At 40.3% G+C, this 19,934-nt stretch overlaps 1 protein-coding gene across 1 annotated transcript; it reads right to left on the bottom strand.

Moving 5' to 3' along the window:
* Positions 1-201: 201 nt before the first annotated feature.
* LOC118800918 (beta-1,3-galactosyltransferase 2-like) lies at positions 202-17,493 on the bottom strand. The gene is made up of 3 exons (XM_036561087.1): positions 17,448-17,493; positions 8,143-8,210; positions 202-1,745 (listed from the first exon to the last, which is right to left on the bottom strand). Exon 3 carries the CDS (start codon positions 1,730-1,732, stop codon positions 533-535), a length of 1,200 nt encoding a protein of 399 aa, XP_036416980.1. The 5' UTR covers positions 1,733-1,745; positions 8,143-8,210; positions 17,448-17,493; the 3' UTR covers positions 202-532.
* Between the last annotated feature and the right edge of the window lie 2,441 nt (positions 17,494-19,934).

The raw sequence follows: 19,934 nt of genomic DNA, 5'->3' as shown, positions 1-19,934 counted from the left end.
AACATGTGGAATAAGGTTTTGTGTAGGTTTGGCCAAAGTTCAAAGTGCTATGTGTGGTGCAAGCCTAACACTGTTCACTCCTCAACAAACACCATCAGGATCATGTTGTGAGGAGCATCATGTTGAGAAGATGCTTCTCCTCAGTGGGGACTGGGCATCTTGTTAAAACTGAAGGACGAACGGTGCAAAATATGGAGAAATACTGCAAGACAACCTCAAACACAAGGACAAAGCAACACAGGAGTAGTTGAACAACAAAAAGGTGAATGTTCTACAATGACCAAGTCCAACAGAATAGAGAATCTATGGCACTATCTGAAAACTGCAGTCCACAAGCGCCATCCAACAAATTTACTAGGAAAAATGGGTGAAAATCTCTCCCAAACACTGTGCAAAGCTGGTGTTTAGCTGTTATTGCTTGCTGAAGGCGGTTCCATCAAGTACTAGTCTAGAGGGATTGAATACTTATGGAAGCAGCATTTTTCAGTTCTGATTAAATTGTGAGAAGATACAGGAGTTTTGTAAGAAAATGTCAGCCAAATATATCCCAAATATCACCAGTTATGAGTCTTTTAGCTCCAAGTGCCTCATGTGGGCCCTTTAGGTCCTTCCAGAATGTGATCAGCTGCTGTGGGGAGTTAAGGATGGTGGTGATCACGCTGGCAAACTCTTCTCGTTTATACTTACCACTAAAATAATCCTTAAACTGGGAGGGATTGGGAGGAGTTGAAGGCGAAATTCCTATTCGTTCCAGACAGGCACCCACGTATGCATCCTCTATGTTAAATGGCTTTATTTCTTTCGAAACCTCAACAATCTTCTCTGAAAGGTCATTGGAGAAGACATAACCCATCCCCAGCAGGTATGTTGGGTAGTAGTCTTCAGCATATAGTTCCATTGGCACGTACCACTTGGAGTTCTTGTCCCGGATGACCGGTATGTTCCACATAACCTTTCCCGTCATGTAGTTTTCTTTAGGCGTATCAGGTCTCAGCAACAAGCTCATCAAGTTCTCCAGATTCAAGAACATGTCAGAGTCGATCTTCATAGCGTAGGATGCCTGTGGGCAACTTGTGGACAGCCAGTCCATGATTACCATGGTCTTTATCGTCAAGTTGAGGTACGTGTCCATGAAGTCACTCTGGACCAGGTCATGGTACTCCTGGCTTTCCAGCCTTAGTTCCTCCTGTTGTTTCTCTGCCTCGATCCCAGGCAGACCCAGCAAGAAGATCACCGTAATGGTTTTGTTTTGGACCACGCTCTCATTACCCCATGTGCTCCGGATGGCGTTGCGAGCCTCCAGTTCGTGTGGAGCCACTGGGACCATTAGGACTAGAAATGGGTTCTCTTGTTCACACTTACGGGGCTCGTCTATGATGAAGCGGTAGTTGTGTGGATGCGCTTCATGGTAACAGATGGATGATGCTTCTTTTACTGGAACAGCTGTCATGGACTTCATACTGAGCATGTCTGTCACGTTTTGTCTGTTCACTGCTGTGTGTTTGGCATCAGACGTCTGTTGATAGACTGTTTTGTTGTGTCTTGTTAGACAGGTCATTAGTGTGTGATTTTTGGCTGTTTGGAATGTGATTAACTTGGCGAAGTTGCTGAACCACACTTTGGACGACTCAGAGCGGATGCCAAACACATACACAATGACAGACACAATGAAGGTTATGGACAGCAATAATATGAAGCACCTCTGAAAACGCAACATGCTGAAGGTGGCCATTTTCTGGGCTGGACTGAAAAAAAAGGAAGAGAGAATTAGTCAAAATGAAGCAGCCTTTTTCTTGAAGTTCTTTTATTTGCTCATTTTTTTTATTATTAGCTCACTATAATCGCAATACAGGCTCAGTGAGTGATGGAAACTGACCTGATGTTGCTTTGAATTTAACATGAACAGCCAACTTCCAGCCTCTGTTTTTTAACTTAGCCTTTTACTGTCCACCTTTCTAATAGTCTAGCTCACTGTGCCAGAGGGGTTGTCCTCCAGGTAGGTGGCACCATGCGGCTGTGGTCACTGACAGACTTTGGTTAGTAGTGAAAAAAGCCCCATCTATTAACAACATTTTATTAACTATTAACAACTATTAATCCATTAACAACATTTTACCAACAACCAGAGACATCTGAAAAAAGGCCACACTGACCACATCATCCTCATATGGATTTTAGTGTTTGTCTGAACAACCATTCCAGATCGAAACACTGTATGTCTGTTACAATAACAATGGCCCTCATTCAACTGTTCTTATGCAGTTTTACAAATATTCTGATATTCACCACTGTTTTCTTATTTGGAATTTGTGCTCAAGAGCACAAATGTGTGAACAGTTCAAGTCATAAACCTGACAGACTTTTTCATGGAACTTTTCTCAAGAACACAGTTAAGAAAAACTTAAGAAGATATTGGTGAAAGAGGCTCATTGTGTTTTGGAGCGTAAGTATTCTGGACTTTCCTGTATCTAATTCTGCAGAGAAGCAAATTAGTTTCTGAAACATTCCTATCATCATCTAGCTTGTCATTTTTGTTTCAGGATGACAGTCATTCTGTGCAAGTCATCAACTCTCGATCCAGCAAAAGAGCCCCAGACTATCACACTCGCTCCTCTATGTTTGATAGTTGGTGAGGAACCATCCTTTCGACTCAACTCCAAACAAAATCCCAGTATGATAAACTAAAGACATCAAGTTTTGATTCATCAGTCCATCAGACCTTCCAGTCTTCAGTAGTTCTGGTGGTGCTGCAGGACCCAGGAAAGCCTCTTCTTCTTATTTGATCATCTTAGCAATGGCTCTCTTACTGTTACTCAACCAGTCAAACCTGCTGCTCAAAGTCTTCTATTCACAGTTGAAACTGAGACTCGTCTTCTGACTCTGTCGGGGCTTTGAGCTGTCAGACCTCTTCCTGTCAGAGTTTCCTCCAGTTTCAAGTGCCTTTGGATGGTGCGGGAAACTGTACTCACTGTCACTCTGGCTTTCTTTGTCAGGAAAGACCTGCCCCAGCAAGCATGTTTGGGCCGGATTACCCCGTCACAAAGTCCTCCTAGCAGTCGCATCTGCATTGCGGACTTGTGCCACATTTGGGCCAAGTAACTGTTAACAGCACTGGACACACTGCCGGTCCGCGGGCTCAGAGCGTATCGGGGCCGGATCTTTAAAACAGTCGCGCCTCATTTAAAAATTGCGCCTCATTTAAAATTTGCCCCTCCCCTTTTTCCCCCTCAGTCCTCTGCAGTCGTCGGTTGACTTTGACTGTATAACTTGTTGCTGCTTTTGAGGTAAGGTGTATTTTGTATTTTAATTATTTGCACATTTATTAGAATTACGATCAGGTATCTTGGATTTTATGTTTTAAATTTTAATATGTTATTCAGTTTGACAAGCAGATAAGCTGAGTGGTGGAGTTGCTAGAGGGGACGACGTCAGTGCTAGTTAACATAGCTAGGTTAGTTAGTTAGCTAAGCTATGTTAGCTGAGGTAGTGAGTCAAAATGTCTAATTCCAACCTAAATTAACATTCGAGATTTCTCTTTATGTATGTTTAATAACGACATACTCTTAATCTTATATCATCCCCCTCGCCCGGCTGTGTAACTAGCCAGCTTAGCTGGGTTGTACTGTGAAAGGCAACTGTTAGCGTTCATAGGAAAATGTGAAAATGTTCTAAGAGCAGCTTTAATATCCATTAGCTGGAATCTAAAGTTAACCTATATTGTGGTGTGTGGCGCTAGCCAGGTAACGTTACCTAACTAGCTAAGCTGTATTAGACAGTGCAAGCAGTAATGTTAGTTTAACCATCTTATTTTTTATCTGCTTTTTTGTAGTGTCGGATTTTACTATTTTTTACTTAAAGAAATGGTAGGTTAACGTTACTTTTAATTATTTTTTTCTTGAAACTGCTGAAATAACATAAACCAGTAACAGAATCCTCGTATTTGGTTAAAAGTGTGTAAAATAACCCTCAGAAACAGAACGGGTTTCCCTTTGCTTAATCTTTAATTAGACGAAGCTTCAACTCCCACACTGCTGCTCCCGCGGCCGCTTCAGACTCAGGGTTCGTCTCAAAATTACGAAAAGAAAGTGTTTATGCTATCATTACTAGCATTATTATTATTGTTTCTGTATGTACATCTGCTGATATGTTCAGATGCATCAGCAGAGCTATTTACAGAGATACTAAAGCAACTACTACTAGTAATAATAATAGCTTCACTTGTTTCGTCGTGTAATTTTGAGACAATCTCTGACTCTGAAGCAGACGCGGGCAAGCACAGTGATAGCGTGAGTTGAACCTTTTGGCAAAAATAAAAGAATAGAAAAAAGACCAGGAAAAGAATGGCGTTCAGTACAAACTTTCACGCTGTGGTTTGCGTTAAATAAATCAATAAAATAACGTGTTTTACCGTCATTATGGGCTGTTACTGCGGTAGCTCGGTAACTTACCGGGCACAGGCCAAGGCCCGATATATAAAATGGACGCGCCTAATTAAAAAACATTCCCCTTTCTTTTTTCCTGCTCAGCAGTCCACAGTCATCCGTTGATATTGACCTATAAAGTTTGCTGCTGACTTTGAGGTAAGTTAATCATTACTTTCGATATCTGCACATATGTGATCAGGTATCACAAATTATTACATTTGTTTAAATTATTACATTTATTTTAAAATATTTTATTCAGTTTGACAATCAAATAAGCTTAATGGTAGAGGAGTACAGACAATTTTAGTTCTGTTAAAACAAATTACCGTTAGAGTCTTCTTTTTGATTGTCTTTAAGTTAAAAACAAATTTTGCCTCTCCGCCAGGGCCAGCCAGCCTCCTACACCTCTCTGCCAGGGCCAGCCTCCTACACCTCTCTGCCAGGGCCAGCCTCCTACACCTCTCTGCCAGGGCCAGCCTCCTACACCTCTCCGCCAAGGCCAGCCTCCTACACCTCTCCCCGCCAGGGCCAGCCTCCTACACCTCTTCCCGCCAGGGACAGCCAGCCTCCTACACCTCTCCCTGCCAGGGCCAACCAGCTAGCCTCCTACACCTCTCCCTGCCAGGGCCAGCCAGCTAGCCTCCTACACCTCTCCCCGCCAGGGCCAGCCAGCCTCCTACACCTCTCCCCGCCAGGGCCAGCCAGCCTCCTACACCTCTTCCCGCCAGGGCCAGCCAGCCTCCTACACCTCTCCCCGCCAAGGCCAGCCTCCTACACCTCTCCCCGCCAGGGCCAGCCTCCTACACCTCTCCGCCATGGCCAGCCTCCTACAACTCTCTGCCAAGGCCAGCTTCCTATACCTCTCCCCACCAGGGCCAGCCTCCAACACCTCTCCGCCAGGGCCAGCCTCCTACACCTCTCCGCCAGGGCCAGTCTCCTACACCTCTCCGCCAAGGCCAGCCTCCTACACCTCTCCCCGCCAGGGCCAGCCAGCCTCCTACACCTCTCCCCGCCAGGGTCAGCCAGCCTCCTACACCTCTCCCTGCCAGGGCCAGCCTCCTACACCTCCCCGCCAGGGCCAGCCTCCTACACCCCCCCCGCTGGGCCAGCTTCCTACACCTGTCCACAAGGGTCAGCCCCCTACACCTCTCTGCCAGGGCAAGCCTCCTACACCTGTCTGCAAGGGTCAGCCTTCTACATCTCTCCGCCAGGGCCAGCCTCTTTCACGCCCTTTTTTTAGCCACTTTATCTAGACTGGCCTCTGTTGTTTTCCTCTGTAACCAACCTCTTTCACCACTTCTTTATATCCAACTTCCTCCTTCGTCTGCTATAGGGTGAACATTCTTCTTCTAAGGTTTCACCCACCCTTTGAAACGTCATGACCCCAATAAAACTGTGGGCTGCAAATATTGGCTGATTTGGGCCAACCAATGGCTTGGTCGGACTCTTAATGGGACAGTAGTGCCAGTACTCCTCTGGCAGTGGACTCATTCTTATCATGTATTTTCAGTGTTGTAATTGTAATGGGTATTACAATTTCAGTGTACATAAAAAAATCTAGATTAAATCTAGGAGAAATCGCTAGATTATTCAATTACTAAAATAATCGATAGTGACAGCCCTGTTTTAAATAAAGTTATTAATATGTTGGATAGACGAAAACAGTTAAGAACATTGTGTTTTTTTTTTTGTTTTTTTTCCCTGCTTTCTTGCTGCAGCACCAGTCATTGCATGGATTTGTTCAACTTCATCAGCAGCACACTTGGTTCAGTTTAATGTAGGGTTGGCTGAAGCAGGTACTAGATGGTAACTGTAAATAATGGGCTTCCTCAATGAGAGCTTGGAAAAAAGGTTGTAAAGATCGTTACCATTCAGTTCACCGTTCAGCTGTTGACCGCAGCAGTGATAAACTGTAAGAATTTAAGTGATTTGAATTCCAGAACATGGATTAGAGCCCAACCAATATGAAAACTGTGACTGATACCAGTAATGATTGTTAAGAGGCTGGAAATTATGTTAACACTTAACAATATCGGCTGGTATTACTTTATATTGTAGTATTTTATATTGTATTGTTTTATACTCCCTATTCATTTTAGTTGAACTGTGCTTCACTGATACAATTGTCACATCTCAATGGTCACACTTCTTAATTTGACATTGTAAAACTCAGCATGGTAGTATTTTGTGTTCAAATTGCCAGTTAACCTGTATTATTGTGATGACATGAGCAGAGTTTAGCAGTCTCTATCAGTGTTGAAAAGTCTGTTTTTTATGTCAGTTTATTACAATTGAAAACAAAGCAGCTAATTATTGCTTCTTTAATGGCAGGATTTTTTGCTGATAAGTCTACACCTCAGTAGTGGCATTGTATTTTTTCTTGTTTGAATTCATTTTTCAAAAAAATGCTGTCTTGAAAACATAATGACATTCAATAAACCTTTTTTTGAGGTATTTGGTTTTATGTTTCCCTTTTTGAATTTACCGTTTTTTGAAAACATTCATTATTAATGATTTGTAAAAAATTATGTGGGATATGGAGCTGTTGTTGACTCTGGAACGGATCCGGTGCAGATGCAACAAGTCAGGGCCGGATCCATTCCAGAGACAGTTGCTAATATCAGCTTGAGCTTGGACCTTCTGAACTGGGTCTGTGCCACATTTGGGCCAGATACGAAGATAATATTCAGACCTGCACCAATTCAGGGCCAGATGTAATGCTGTTCTTTGCTCATCTGGGCCGGTTTTTAATCTGTTTTGGTGCAGATCCGTAAAACAGATCAGTTCCGGTATTGGGCCGTTGTGCAAAAAGACACCGGGCCAGCTCTGCTTTGCGGATCCGGACCGGATGCAGCGCTACATTTGGCCCTAATCAGGCGCAGTGTACATTTGTTGTCTGGGGCACCTTAAAGGGTTATAACAGTGTCCAAATACTGCCCTAGAGGGTGTAATAATTCAGTCTGTTCCAGCACTGCTGTTCTCCAGACATAAGGTTTGTAAGTAATCAACAGAGGCTGGGACACCTGTAGCAACTGTTTGCATGAATTTCAAAGCCTAATTTACTTCCACTGAACAGTTGTAAGTTGGTAACCAATTAATTGTTCCCTGAAAAAGGAATGTCATGTAAATACTTAGAGCCTTTTGATATCTTTGTTTTTTATTTTACTTTTTTTTCCAGATGGAAATTCAGCTTGTCAACCACACTGACCAAAGACCAGCTTAGACCATCTGAAACCAATTAGCAGAAAAAGCTGATCTTAGCTGGACAGTTCAGCAGGGGTGTTAATGCTGCTGCTGTTGCTACAAGAAACACAAGGTCATGTATTTATATACAAGTTGGCTGGTTATGTGAAAACCACAGAGGAAGTGGCCACAGTTTAAAATATACACAAACAAACACTGATGATGGAGATCTGTAGATTAATTATACAAACCTCAGAACTTAGTTTTAAAATAGATTAAAGTAGTTTATGTGGAGATTTCTTCAGTTTAAAACACAAACATTACAGGAGAAAATATATCATTTAAATATAAGAAGCTTCAGTCCTGGAGGGTCAGTGTCCAGTGGTTTGGTCATTTTCCTGCTCAAACACACCCACTGAACGTGGAACTGAATAGTGCTGTTCTATCGATTCATGTTTATAACATGAATTTTATGAAGAGTTTGTATCTACAGCTTTATGTTCACACAAATGGATATAAGAATGTAAAAGTTTACCTGTCAGTAATATGAGGGTCACTGCTGCTGTGGTATTTCCTGATGTTAAGCAAGTCATGGCAGCAGGTCTAGAAGATAACAATACAGAAAAAGGCAAACATTTACTAGGAAAGTATGAAGGAATGAATCCTGACTGAAGTAAATGTCTCACTGTTTTAGCTCTGAGAGGTAAGAGACTCATTCACTGCTCTCCTCACACTTACAAGCTGTAATGAGCAGCAGAGACCCGGAAGACGTGATTATGGCACCTCCCTGTTTCAGATTAAGGTCTCTTCCTTTATTCAAGAACACACACTGTCACAGTTTCCCCGTCTGATTGTGCCTGTTTCTTTCCCTGTGTTGTGACCATGTTCCTTTTTGCCATGTGCTTTTTTTTTTGTTTTGTTTTATTCGCTCCGCACTTTTCCCCTCCTTCCCTATTCGGATTGTCATCTGTTTGTAGTTCCTGTCTCCTCCCTCTCTCAGGTGTTCACTATTGTTTGTAACCTATATCAAGCGCTTTGTTTCAGTCATGGCTGTCTAGTCTACACATATGTTACTTTGTCACATGTAGTGGTTGTGTTTGCCCTGTGCTTTGTTTCCTCTGTCTCTTTGTTTTAAACCTTGTAGTTTGGGTTTGATATAAACGTCACAACAGATGTCAGTAAGAACTTTTCTTTTTCTTTTAATGTCATTAGCCTGTGTTTTTAAATGTTGGGACACTGTAGAAGTATTTGATTTACTAGGTTGTCATAGTGTGAGAATGTCAAAAAACAGCTGAATGTCTGAAAAATAGCTTGACCAGCTGAAGCTGATTAAACATGTTAAGGTTTTTTTGTTTGCTTAGTCCAACTGGATATTAAGCTTGTCAACCACATTGACCATCATCTTACTGATCTTAGCTGGACAGTTCAGCAGGGGTGTTAATGCTGCTGCTGTTGCTACAGGAAACACAAGAGCATGAAAACCACAGAGGAAGAGAGCTCAATTTAAAACACACAAACAAGCACTGATGATAAAGATCTGTAGATTAATTATACAAACCATTAAAGAAACAGAACTCAGTTTTAAAACAGTGTAAAGTAGTTTATGTGGAGATTTGTGTAGTTTAAAACACAAACATTAAAGGAGAAAATATTTCATTTAAAAAATGAGAAGCTTGAACAGATCATAAAACAGTACAGTTATTAATCACTTGCTACTGTTGCTTTTGTGTGTTTTTTCTAAAGCTTGTGTAACGGGTAGGAGCTAACAGGACTAGGAGGGTATAAACTGTGGGGCACTAGGACCCAGCAGCCGTGGCGAATACAAGGGCAGTAAGAAATGGCAGTACTACAGCTAACCGAGGGACATTAGGACCTGGCGGCACGGTAGCTCTTACAACCTAACGCTACTTAATTGCTTCTTTATTAAGCTCACCTGTGGCTCAGTTGAGCTCGTAGCTCGTGGCTTGCGCGTGCGCGTGCATGGGGGAAACGTGGTGAGTTTGAGTAGCACTGTTACTTGTCTAGTTTATTTTTTAGTATCATGAGATGTTTCATGCCATTTTGCTAACTAGAGCAAGTGGGAGGCCTGTAAAGGCCTTGGATGACCAGTGTCGTTTCCAGTGTAAATGCTTGAAACCTGTTCTCAAATAAGTAAGCTTTTTATGCTTTTAGGTGGTTAATTTTAGTTTACTTTATTTAAAATAAAGAGTATTTTATAAGCTATAAATTGTAGCTTCTGGGTGCCCATAATAGGTTTTATGTGACCAGTGCTGCTGCTGATTTTATTGTATGTTAAGGGTTGGTTTCTTTAGTTTATTTCTACTTGGCTAGTTATTAGGGTTCAAGCATGCAATGCATTGAACCCTATTGGAAAGTTTTTCTTATTATTTTTCTTCCCTGAAACGGAACGCACAGCCCAAACCGTAAGTCCTAGAGACATCAAACTTGGTCAATAGGTAGTAGTCCTTCCCGCTACACAAGTGCACGGAATCAGCCCAGTCGGCCACAGGGGGCGCTATAGCGCAGAAAAATTAGTTTTGCCTAATAATTCCTAAACCAGATTTTTCCAAGACAAGAGACATTTTTTTCCTGGTTCTATGGGTCCAAACAGACAACTTTGCAATTGGGACCATTTAGCTCCGCCCACTTAGATTTTGAGCTAATTTGCATAATATGCGAAACCTACTTTTGCGAACTAGTCCTACAGTTTTTGCCCAATCCTCATGTCAAAAAATTCAGAAGATCCTGAAGGTCAATAATTATCAAAAACATTTTAAGTTTTCCATACAACATGGCTGCCATATGCAAATGAACGCTTCTGGATAAATTCAAATTAATTCAGAATTAATTTAAAATTCTGTAACTCGAAAATCCTTTAGCCAAAAAAATTCAAACTTGACAGACAAATTCGGCAGAAGATTCTGAGGTGGCCATTCGATTTTTATGCGCATATCTAATTAGGGGGCGGAGTTAATTCTACTTGGCTGTTTCCCAGCATCCGCACATCCGATTAAGCTGAAACTTTGCCTGTAGCATCTAATGGCCATACTATAAGTGGTACTATAAGGACAATTTGGTACATCAAAATTTGTGGTCGCCATCGGCCAATCAGCATTTAGCAGGCCTTTTACAGACTTAACATTGACCAATCATCATGAAACTTGAATGATGTCTACATGTACCCACCTCCTAACATAATCAAGTTTCAAAAGATTTTCTAAAAGATTGCTATTCATAAAAATAAAGTAATTATTACATGTCATTACTATATTATTACAGGTTTGACTCAAAACCAATATGAATCCATTGTAGTACATTATGTCAAATAATTTTGCCATCTGTAGGTAAATAATTATTTAAAAAATGAGTTTTTTACTCACTGTGGTATGCAATAATCAATTAAATGCTACGGCCATTGCATTGCTAGCTTGATTTGCTATAACTCAACAGCCATTGGTCAGATCATCTCCAACCTTTGAATATTTATACAAATCGAGACTGTAATGGAGTATGCCAGTTGTAGTCCAGATTGGCCTTTAGGGGGCACTTTAGCACTCAAAAACACTTAAAAATCAATTAAATTAAATTAAATAAATTAAATAATTAAAATGCTATTACAATGTTATTATAAAGTTGACAGATAAACTATTGGTGCCATGTGACTCTGTTCACTTAAGGGAATAACTTTCTAATTACATGTTATGTCAGAAATTGTACTGTTTGGTATTTTGGCTTAATCATTCAAATACTAAATTATACAAAGGCTTTTTATACAAAGGTCAAAAGGTCAATCTGACCAAAACTGTGTAAACATCTTTGGATATGGTTCCTGATCAAGAATCATACCATATTGAGGCCTTTTCACTAATTCTGACCCACTTCCACTGAGCTCATACTTTACTTTAGTCCTATGTTTCAACTTTTCATCTTTTTCAACTTTATTCATATTTTTGGCTGTAACTTTTGATCAAAGTGAGATGGAGACCAAATTCTCTTCTTTTTCTGCTGATTCCTTGGGACTTGCTGAACAAGTGCACCCCCAGTCACTTTTAGCCCCACCCCCCTAGTTTTTGAGCTAATTTGCATATTGTGAAAAACCTATTCTTGCGAACTAGTCTGAATTTTTGGCCAATTATCATCAAATTAGTATCTTAAGATTCAGAAGACACTGATGCTCAATAGTTATCAAAAACATTTTGACTGTTCCGCTGAGTGTATTGACAATCAATCAATTAATTACTTCAACCATGGCATTGCTAGCTTGATTTGCTATAACTCAACAGGCATTGGTCAGATTATCTCCAAACTTGCAATAATTTTACAAATTAGGACTAATGGTCTTGCCCTATTTTGGTCCAGATTGACCTTTAAGGGGCACTTCAGCACTCAAAAAATTTAAAAATCAACTAAAATGCTATTACAATGTTATTACAAGGTTGACAGATAAACAAATGGAGCCATGTGACTCAGTTCACTCTCATGAACAACTTTCTAATTACATGTTATGTCAAAAATTGCACTGCTTGTCTTTTTTTTTGGCTTATTCATTCAAAGATTTCACTATAGAAAGACTTATTATACAACGGTCAAAAGGTCATTCTGACCAAAACTTGGTGAACCTCTTTGGATATGGTCCCTGATCAAGAATGAAACCATATTGTGGCCTTTTCACTAATTCTGACCAACTTTCACTGAGCTCCTCACACCAATAGGGCTTCTGATGAGTGCATTGGGCCTCATTATGGCCTACATCAAATCAATGGCTTAAATATAGAACCAATCCACTGTGCCGGTGCTACTACGTGAGAAATGCTGCCATCAGTCATATAGTTTTGACAGGTATGAATGTAAACCTATAATGTGTTTAAAGACCTCTGATTGTTGTTTATGGCAACTGAAGGCCTTTTGATGAACTGACTTCCTTTCAGTTCTATTCACTCTGCCTATAAATAAGACCCACAGCTTGAGGCCTTTTTGGGCCTAATGGGCTAGACCAAAAGCTTGAGGCCTTTTTAGGCCTAATGGGCTAAACATAAAGTTTGAGGCCTTTTTAGGCCTAATGGGCTAAACCTGCAGAAGGGCCCATACTGCTGTTGCATGCTTGAACCCGCTCATTGCTTCTTGCAGCTATATTTTCATTTATTTATGTAACGTAATGTTCATTTTAGAATCTCCATGACGGTTTATTGTGCTCCTGGGATGCTGGGAGGGTATCCAGGTGGTAAATAGCTGCTGCTGATATAGGGGCAGTTAAACTACTCAGGTATGAGATGTACTGAACTGTAGTGTAGTGTAGTGTCAGAGGCAGTTGCCCAAGTTGGTAGCCTGAATGGAGGTTCTAATAGTTCTTTCTTTCTCCTTTTTAACAGGAGCGTGTATGTAGCTAAGGACTAGCCACTTGTTTGTGTTTGATTTTTTTTATTATTATTATTTTTATTATTATTATTATAAGTTAAATTTATTATTATTATTTTTATTATTATTTTGCCTGACCAGTTGCTGTTCTGTAATTTCTTTTTTTGTTTAGTTTGGTCTGCTATTACTGTTGGTATTTAAATAATGGCTTTGTAATGTTTTAACTTTGTCTTTTAAATTAGAATTATAAAATTAGAGTCTTCAACATTGCAACCTAGCATTTCCATTGTTGGGACGGTTAAAACCCATTGGTATATTGAGTGAGTCTTGCGTTGGGATTGAGGGTTGGTGCTTTTATTTTGTTGTGGTTTATTTACTGGTTGTTTGTGTTTTCTTTTTGTGTGTCAGTTGAGGTGGAGTGATTTGCTTTAAACCCAGTGGGTAATCCTTAAACGTTTGGGAATCATTGAAGGTTGTATTAGCCATATAAGTATATTTAAGACATAATGATGGAAGCTGATTGCCATTAAGCTTTTATTTTAGTTTTTTTTTATTTATCAAACAGTTTATTAAAGTGTTTTTATTGTACATCTGCCATCTGATGTTCATTTATTTGAACAGACCTTGTGGGGAAAACAGTAAATGGTGTTAGTGTATAACAGTCCATTCGTCATATAATTTTAACTCATAGGTTGCTCTCATCCCTTAATTAAGAGAGGCATAGTCAGATAGTTTGGGCTTTTAAGGGGACTAGCACTGCCACTCGCACCCACACTTGTTTGCAAATAGTCTAGAGTATTTCATTACAGTCCTGGAGGGCCAGTGTCTGGCAATTTGGTCATTTCCCTGCTCAAACTCACCCACTGAACTTGGAACTGAACAGCGCTGATTGGAGGCTGATTTAGATGGAGGCTGAAGGGAGAGCATATAAGCATGCCAGTGGAGGACCTGAGTACAATGGTTGGACAGACACACTCAGCTCACTGCACCGGTGAGCCTTTAAGCAGTCGTTGACGAGGCAGAGAGGGCAGAACTCATCCTCAGCAAGAAAACACCATGGCAAGCAACACAGTTCAATGCAGTGAAGCAGCTTGAGGAGGAGATGGAGTACCAAGCAGGCCCTGAGTAAGTCACAGTGGAGCAACTGGTGCTGGTGGTGCAGGAAAAGGGGACACTGCGGCGATGTTGAAAACCTGAGCCAGCGGAGAAACAGAAGGCAGCCATAATGTCAGGCGATCACTTGCAGCTGCGTGTAGTATGATTCATACGTGCCCTTACTTTTGAAGTGTGATAAGCATTTCAAAGGTGAGGGTGTCTGGGAGCCGTACTCCACACAGCTGCAAGTGGTCACCTGGAATTATGGCCGCCTCATTTTGACTGGAGTGACTCTTTAATAGTCAGTATCTAAATTTATCAATAAAGAATATTATAGCAGGATAATTCCTGTTATAATCACAGCTGTTCATCAGAAGCAGAATAATCCTACCTGAAATACACAGCAGAGTGATGCGTGATGACACATTCAGAGCTCATAATTATAGTAATATATTTATAGATCAGAGAGAGAAAATCTTTACTACTTACTGTCTCCAGTAAAGACCTTTCACAGCTGTGTAACTCAGTGGACAGTGCAGAGTGTGGAAACAGTGTGAGGGTGTGATGAGTAAACATTGTGCTTAAGATGGGGGTTTTATCAACACGGTTTTCCTTCTCTTTTTTCTGCTCTCACAGTTGAAATGAAATGCCATCCTAACAGCACTTTATATTTGTCATTTATTTATTTAATGTTTTAACAGTTACCCATTTTAGTCTGATTAGTAAGAATAAAACTCAAATGGCTGAACATGCAGACAGATATACAGATTAAATACACTAATACAGTAGTGATAATAAACGTGTCTAGTTTAAAATCTTCCACAAAAACTACATGAGCCATAATGCTTTGCTCACAGTAGTGGGAGGTGCTTTATGGTCCATACAGTGGAGTCTGACACAAAGAGCCTTCAGACACACACACAATGTTCGAAATCTCCTTTAGAGATTCACTCATTCAGAATGTGTTAATTATATAAAGATATAAGATTGTGTTTAATGTTCATTTCAGTCTGTGTGGCTGTAAAGTGCAGTAATGAATTAAGTGAAACTTAAAGCTAACAAAACTGAAAGAATTATACAAGAGAATTATATTCAATTCAAAATGTAATTTGAAGCATTTGCATAAAGCAGCTTTAACTCCTTAAGATCAGGAGGAAGAAACGCTGAGAGAAATATTTATTTATGAAATATCTATCAGAACAGAAATAAGGGGGATCCGGTGATGTCACCCACCAAATGGCTGCCTCCTAATAAAAACCATGTAAGAAGAGTACAAATAAACACAGTCACAGTATAAGAAAGAAAGAGAAACAGAAAGCATCTGATGAAAAGTCAAAATATTTTGAAGAGGATAGCACAACACCGCAAACACTTGAGCAAGCGACAGACATGAATGTCCTCATCACTGAGATAAGAAAACTAAGTAAAGAAATCGGACAGTGTTGCGGGGCTCGACCAAACAGTACGTGGCCTCTCAGGCCGCATTTCAGAGGTGGAGGGCCGAGTGAGGACCATCGAGGACATGCAAAACTGGACGGCGCGGCTGCTCTCCTATCTCATGCAGCGAGATATGCAGATGGAAGTTAGAGATAGAGATGATGTGACACTGTATGGAGTCAAAGAGAGAGTGAGGGCTCCATCTCTCGGGATGGGCCACCACATTTACGAAAAACAAATGTGCTCAAGTGGAACGCAGGACTATCCAAGATATGAAAAGCCTCCTCGGGGACTTAAAAGACAAGCACTAAACTGGTGAGAAACAGAAGCAATGCACAGTGTTTCTTAACTAATGACAGACTTGAATTTTTTTTTAAAGCTTTACCAACAAACTATGCCGTTACACTCATTGGACACTGGGGGCGATTCAGTTTGGTAGTACTAAACACACCCCATTAACAGGGTTGCAAGACAGTTTTCAGTTACTTTTCATTAACCTTACGTTTAATTCTACATTTATCTTTAAACTGGACGGACGTGTGGGCCAGAAGACGGACTCTACAAGGCCAACGGTAGCCAGCAAGGACATCCTCTCTGTCCTATCAGCTAATTACACCAAACACTGAAGGCCCAGGCTTTATAGTAGCCTGGAGGTTCCCCTTTTCGTCTTCTTCTTTTGTTTTGTTTTTTTTTTTTTCCTGTCCCCTTTTTTCGATAAAAAAGTGTTACATCAAAGCACAAAAAAACATGTTTCATATTGTTCAGGATGTTCTTTTTTTGTTCTGTACTGAGATGTTCAACTGTGACACCACTGGATCAGCAGTCAGCTTAGCAGTCATGTGTGCAGTTATGGCCTTACTTGTTCGAAGTTTTACATTGTGCACGTGTTATTAACCCCCCCCAATCCTGAACCCCCTCCCAAAAAGCACATATACCTCAGGAATTTAGTTCCTCACAAACTTCAAAGGTATAATGGGACTGCTAAAAGTAGTTAGCTATAATGCTAATGGCCTACATAGTCCCATTAAGAAAAAGAAAATTCTCACTCAGCTAAAACATCTTAAATGTAGTGTAGCATTCCTCCAAGAAACTCATGTCAAATAAGGAACAAGAGAAATTGGGCAAATACAGTTTTCTTCTCCTCTCATAGCCCAGGAAGGAAAAGAGGTGTAGCAATTTTAATGAACAGAATGTTGACTTTCTTGGCCACTTCATCTTACAAAGATTTAGAAAGCAGGTATATATTAGTGAATGGAGTTATAGATGTTGTCAGTGTATCTCTATGTAACCTATGTGCATCTACTGAAGATCACCCTGAATTTATCAGAAAAGTCTTATTCTAGACAAAGCAGCAGGTGTTCCTTTAATAGGAGGTGATTCTAATTGTGTTATGCGCCAGGCAGCAGAGAAGTTCCCGTCATTGTCAACTTCCTATAGTAAGACGAGTGAAGTCTTAAAGCACTTGATACGTGTTCCACAATGGCTGAGATTACTTTGATGGACATTCATCCTATTCACGTATTGATTTTTTTCTCACAACTAAATGTGAGGCCTACAGAATAATTTATTGCAAGATTCTACAAATTACCCTGGAATGGAAAGCTGGTGCTAGACACTGGAGACTAAATACGTCTTTTCTTAATGATCCCAGATTCATTGAATTCGTAGAAGGGTAATTTAGAACCTATTTGGATTTTAAGATGTTAACCCATAAACCTCACCATTTACCCTCTGGGACTGTGTGAAGGCCTATTTAAGGGACCGTATTATAGCCTTTGCCTGTGCTAGAAATAAGAAAAAAGAAGCTAAACAAAATGAACTAGAAAATAAAGTTAAGGCCCTAGAACAACAGCACAAGTCCAAGCAGTCAGCTTTACTGCTGCAATCACTTAAGGAAGCACATAGATCACTTTGTGATCAGAAAAAGCAGAGGGACAAGAGAATTTTACCTACCTTTCATTGTGATCTGTCTCACACTTCTGTCAATTGCAGGAAGAGAACGTGCAAGTGGGGTGTGTGTGTTTTCATGTTTCTTCATGAATGTCTTACTATATTTCCTTCCTTTTTCACTGTGTTCAGACACGAAAATGATGCAAAACTTGTATGCACTAGTATTCGTATGCTAAAACTACATAGTCCACAATGCTTTGCCGAAGCAGGAACATGAGGAATAGTGGGAGGAGTCCGTAGCCACTATGAAAAAACAACTGAAAAATCTCTTGCACAAAAAAACAACTGAATAAGTTCTTGCACAGTTCTTATGCAGGTAAAAATGGGAGGTGCTGGTACAGCATAGCTGCACTATCCAAGTATTGATCCTGAGGACAAGAAGCTAAATAAAGCAAAATAAATATGATTAACTGATGTGTGTGGAGTACTGGGTGTACTTGTGTCATCTATGGTCTGGAACTTTTCTCTGTAGTGCAGTGTGTGGCACTGAGTGGAGCAACAGCACTTAGAAAAAGGAACAGCCTTTACGAAGTGTCAGGATGGTGCAATGACTGTGTGGCTATGGGCTGCAGGGCTTTGTGACTGTTGTCATTTCTGAGAAGCTCCTGTGCTCTGCCATTGTGGAGCAATCCACTAGTAATGTGTAGTTCGTGAGCCGGCCCTTTTTTGTTGAACATTGGAAGCCTCGCTTTGAAAAGCTGCTTTCTATAAATTTTTTTGGCTGTTTTTTTGGGATTTTTTTAAGTTAAATTAAGACAAAACAAATTGCTCGATCATATAAAGCTGTAGCTGAAAATCACAGGACCCTTCTCACTGGAACATTATGAGTCTGCTTTTTAATCCCCAAACCTGCCCATTGTTTTAGTTTGGGTGCATTTAAAATGGCATACTGCTATACTACATACTGCATTCTGCACTACTTTATACTGCAAACTGTATGCTACTCTTCATAGTAGTATACAGTACAGTATACAGTTTACAGCAAAAAATGTGTGCTGTACTACAGAAAATCGTCCCTACTAGACTGTCAGCATCTGGGACTGAGCCAATCAGACCATCTCAAGACCCGCCTCATAGCTACCAAGACATCAACATACTAGCAATTTTTAATGCTTGTTATCAAAATGACATTAAACTATTAAGATAATACAATGGTTATAATTTCTTAACAAAGAAAATATATTTGTGAGTTTCTTTGGTGGCTTGCGCAGCGATCCTGCTGTTTTTTTTTATTTTTTGTTTCTCCTAGTGTGCCTCTGAAAAACCTCTGTTTGGAGGGCAAAGGACAGTTATCTAATATCTAGAAAATGATCTGTTGTTCCCAGAAGAGTAAATGACAGGGTAAAACACACTATGCAAAGACTTAAGGTGTTACTTTTATATTTATCATGGGTGTCTTTCAAAAAGCACAGAAAACTGTACTACATTGAGAAAAGAACTTAGTACACTTTGAAAATCAGTGCAGGTGTAATAACATGATTACTTCACTGGGTGGCAGCAGTGAGATCACTGAAGTTTAAAGCAGCATTCAAAACACACTAAATGCCTTTATTGTGTCTAGAGGAAGAGTGGGACACAGAGGCACTCACCACGTGGAAGGGTTGTTTTTCTTCTTTCTTTTTTTTAGCTTCTCTCCATATCAGTGGTCTCCAATCCTGGTCCTGGAGAGCTACCTACCTGCAAAGTTTAGGTCCAACCTTTTTCCAATAAGTCCCTTAAGTCCCGCCCCTTACTTAATGCTAATACTTCTGATCCAGCCTATCAGGGACTTGGGAAGAGGTTCATTATGTGGAGCAGGTGGATGAAGGAAGCAAGGTGGGCATTTGGCCCACCACTTTTCAAAGTACTGGGGCGACAACCCACCACTTTTTCAATGAGTTAAGGACACTTTCATCAAAAAGAAAATCTCTGCTTTCTAAACTGCACATTGTGATAGAGACATGAACAGAGAGTCAAACTAAGCCACAGAACCAATCAGAATCTCCATTTCAGCTGGGAGGCCGAAACAGTAAAACCTTCATGAGCTCGTGCTCAGCCTGAAGAGCTGTAGCTCACTGATCCAGTAAAAATACACCGGGTCACAGTTTATATTACTACACTATGTGAAAGTAATAAAAGTCCTATTTCTAAACTGAGTGCTGATTGGTTGGCATTAGCGCTGCTGAGTGCCGACTGGTTGGCGTTACTGCTGCCGAGTGCCGAGTACCTGAGGCACTGTCATAAAGTCCTATAACTGGAGTTCAAGAGTGCTCAAAATTATGACAGCAGTGTTGAAATATTCAATTCTGTTCTTTATTCCAAAAATGAGTGCAAATTTAAATAAAAGAATGATTTACAGATTATGATCTTTGCACAAAAGTTCCATAGGAATCCATTCATTTCCTTACTCTTTACTCAGGATTCACTACAGATTCCCTGGTATGGAATTTTTTTCTATTTCATTTGACCTTATAAAATGTGTTTATTTTCTGGGACGCAGATAAAACTCAG

This window comes from Colossoma macropomum, unplaced genomic scaffold (assembly GCF_904425465.1).
Source record: "Colossoma macropomum unplaced genomic scaffold, Colossoma_macropomum, whole genome shotgun sequence".
Taxonomy (NCBI): Eukaryota; Metazoa; Chordata; class Actinopteri; order Characiformes; family Serrasalmidae; genus Colossoma; species Colossoma macropomum.
The sequence above is the reverse complement of the archived record's forward strand: the minus strand, read 5'-3'. Positions and strand labels throughout refer to the sequence as shown.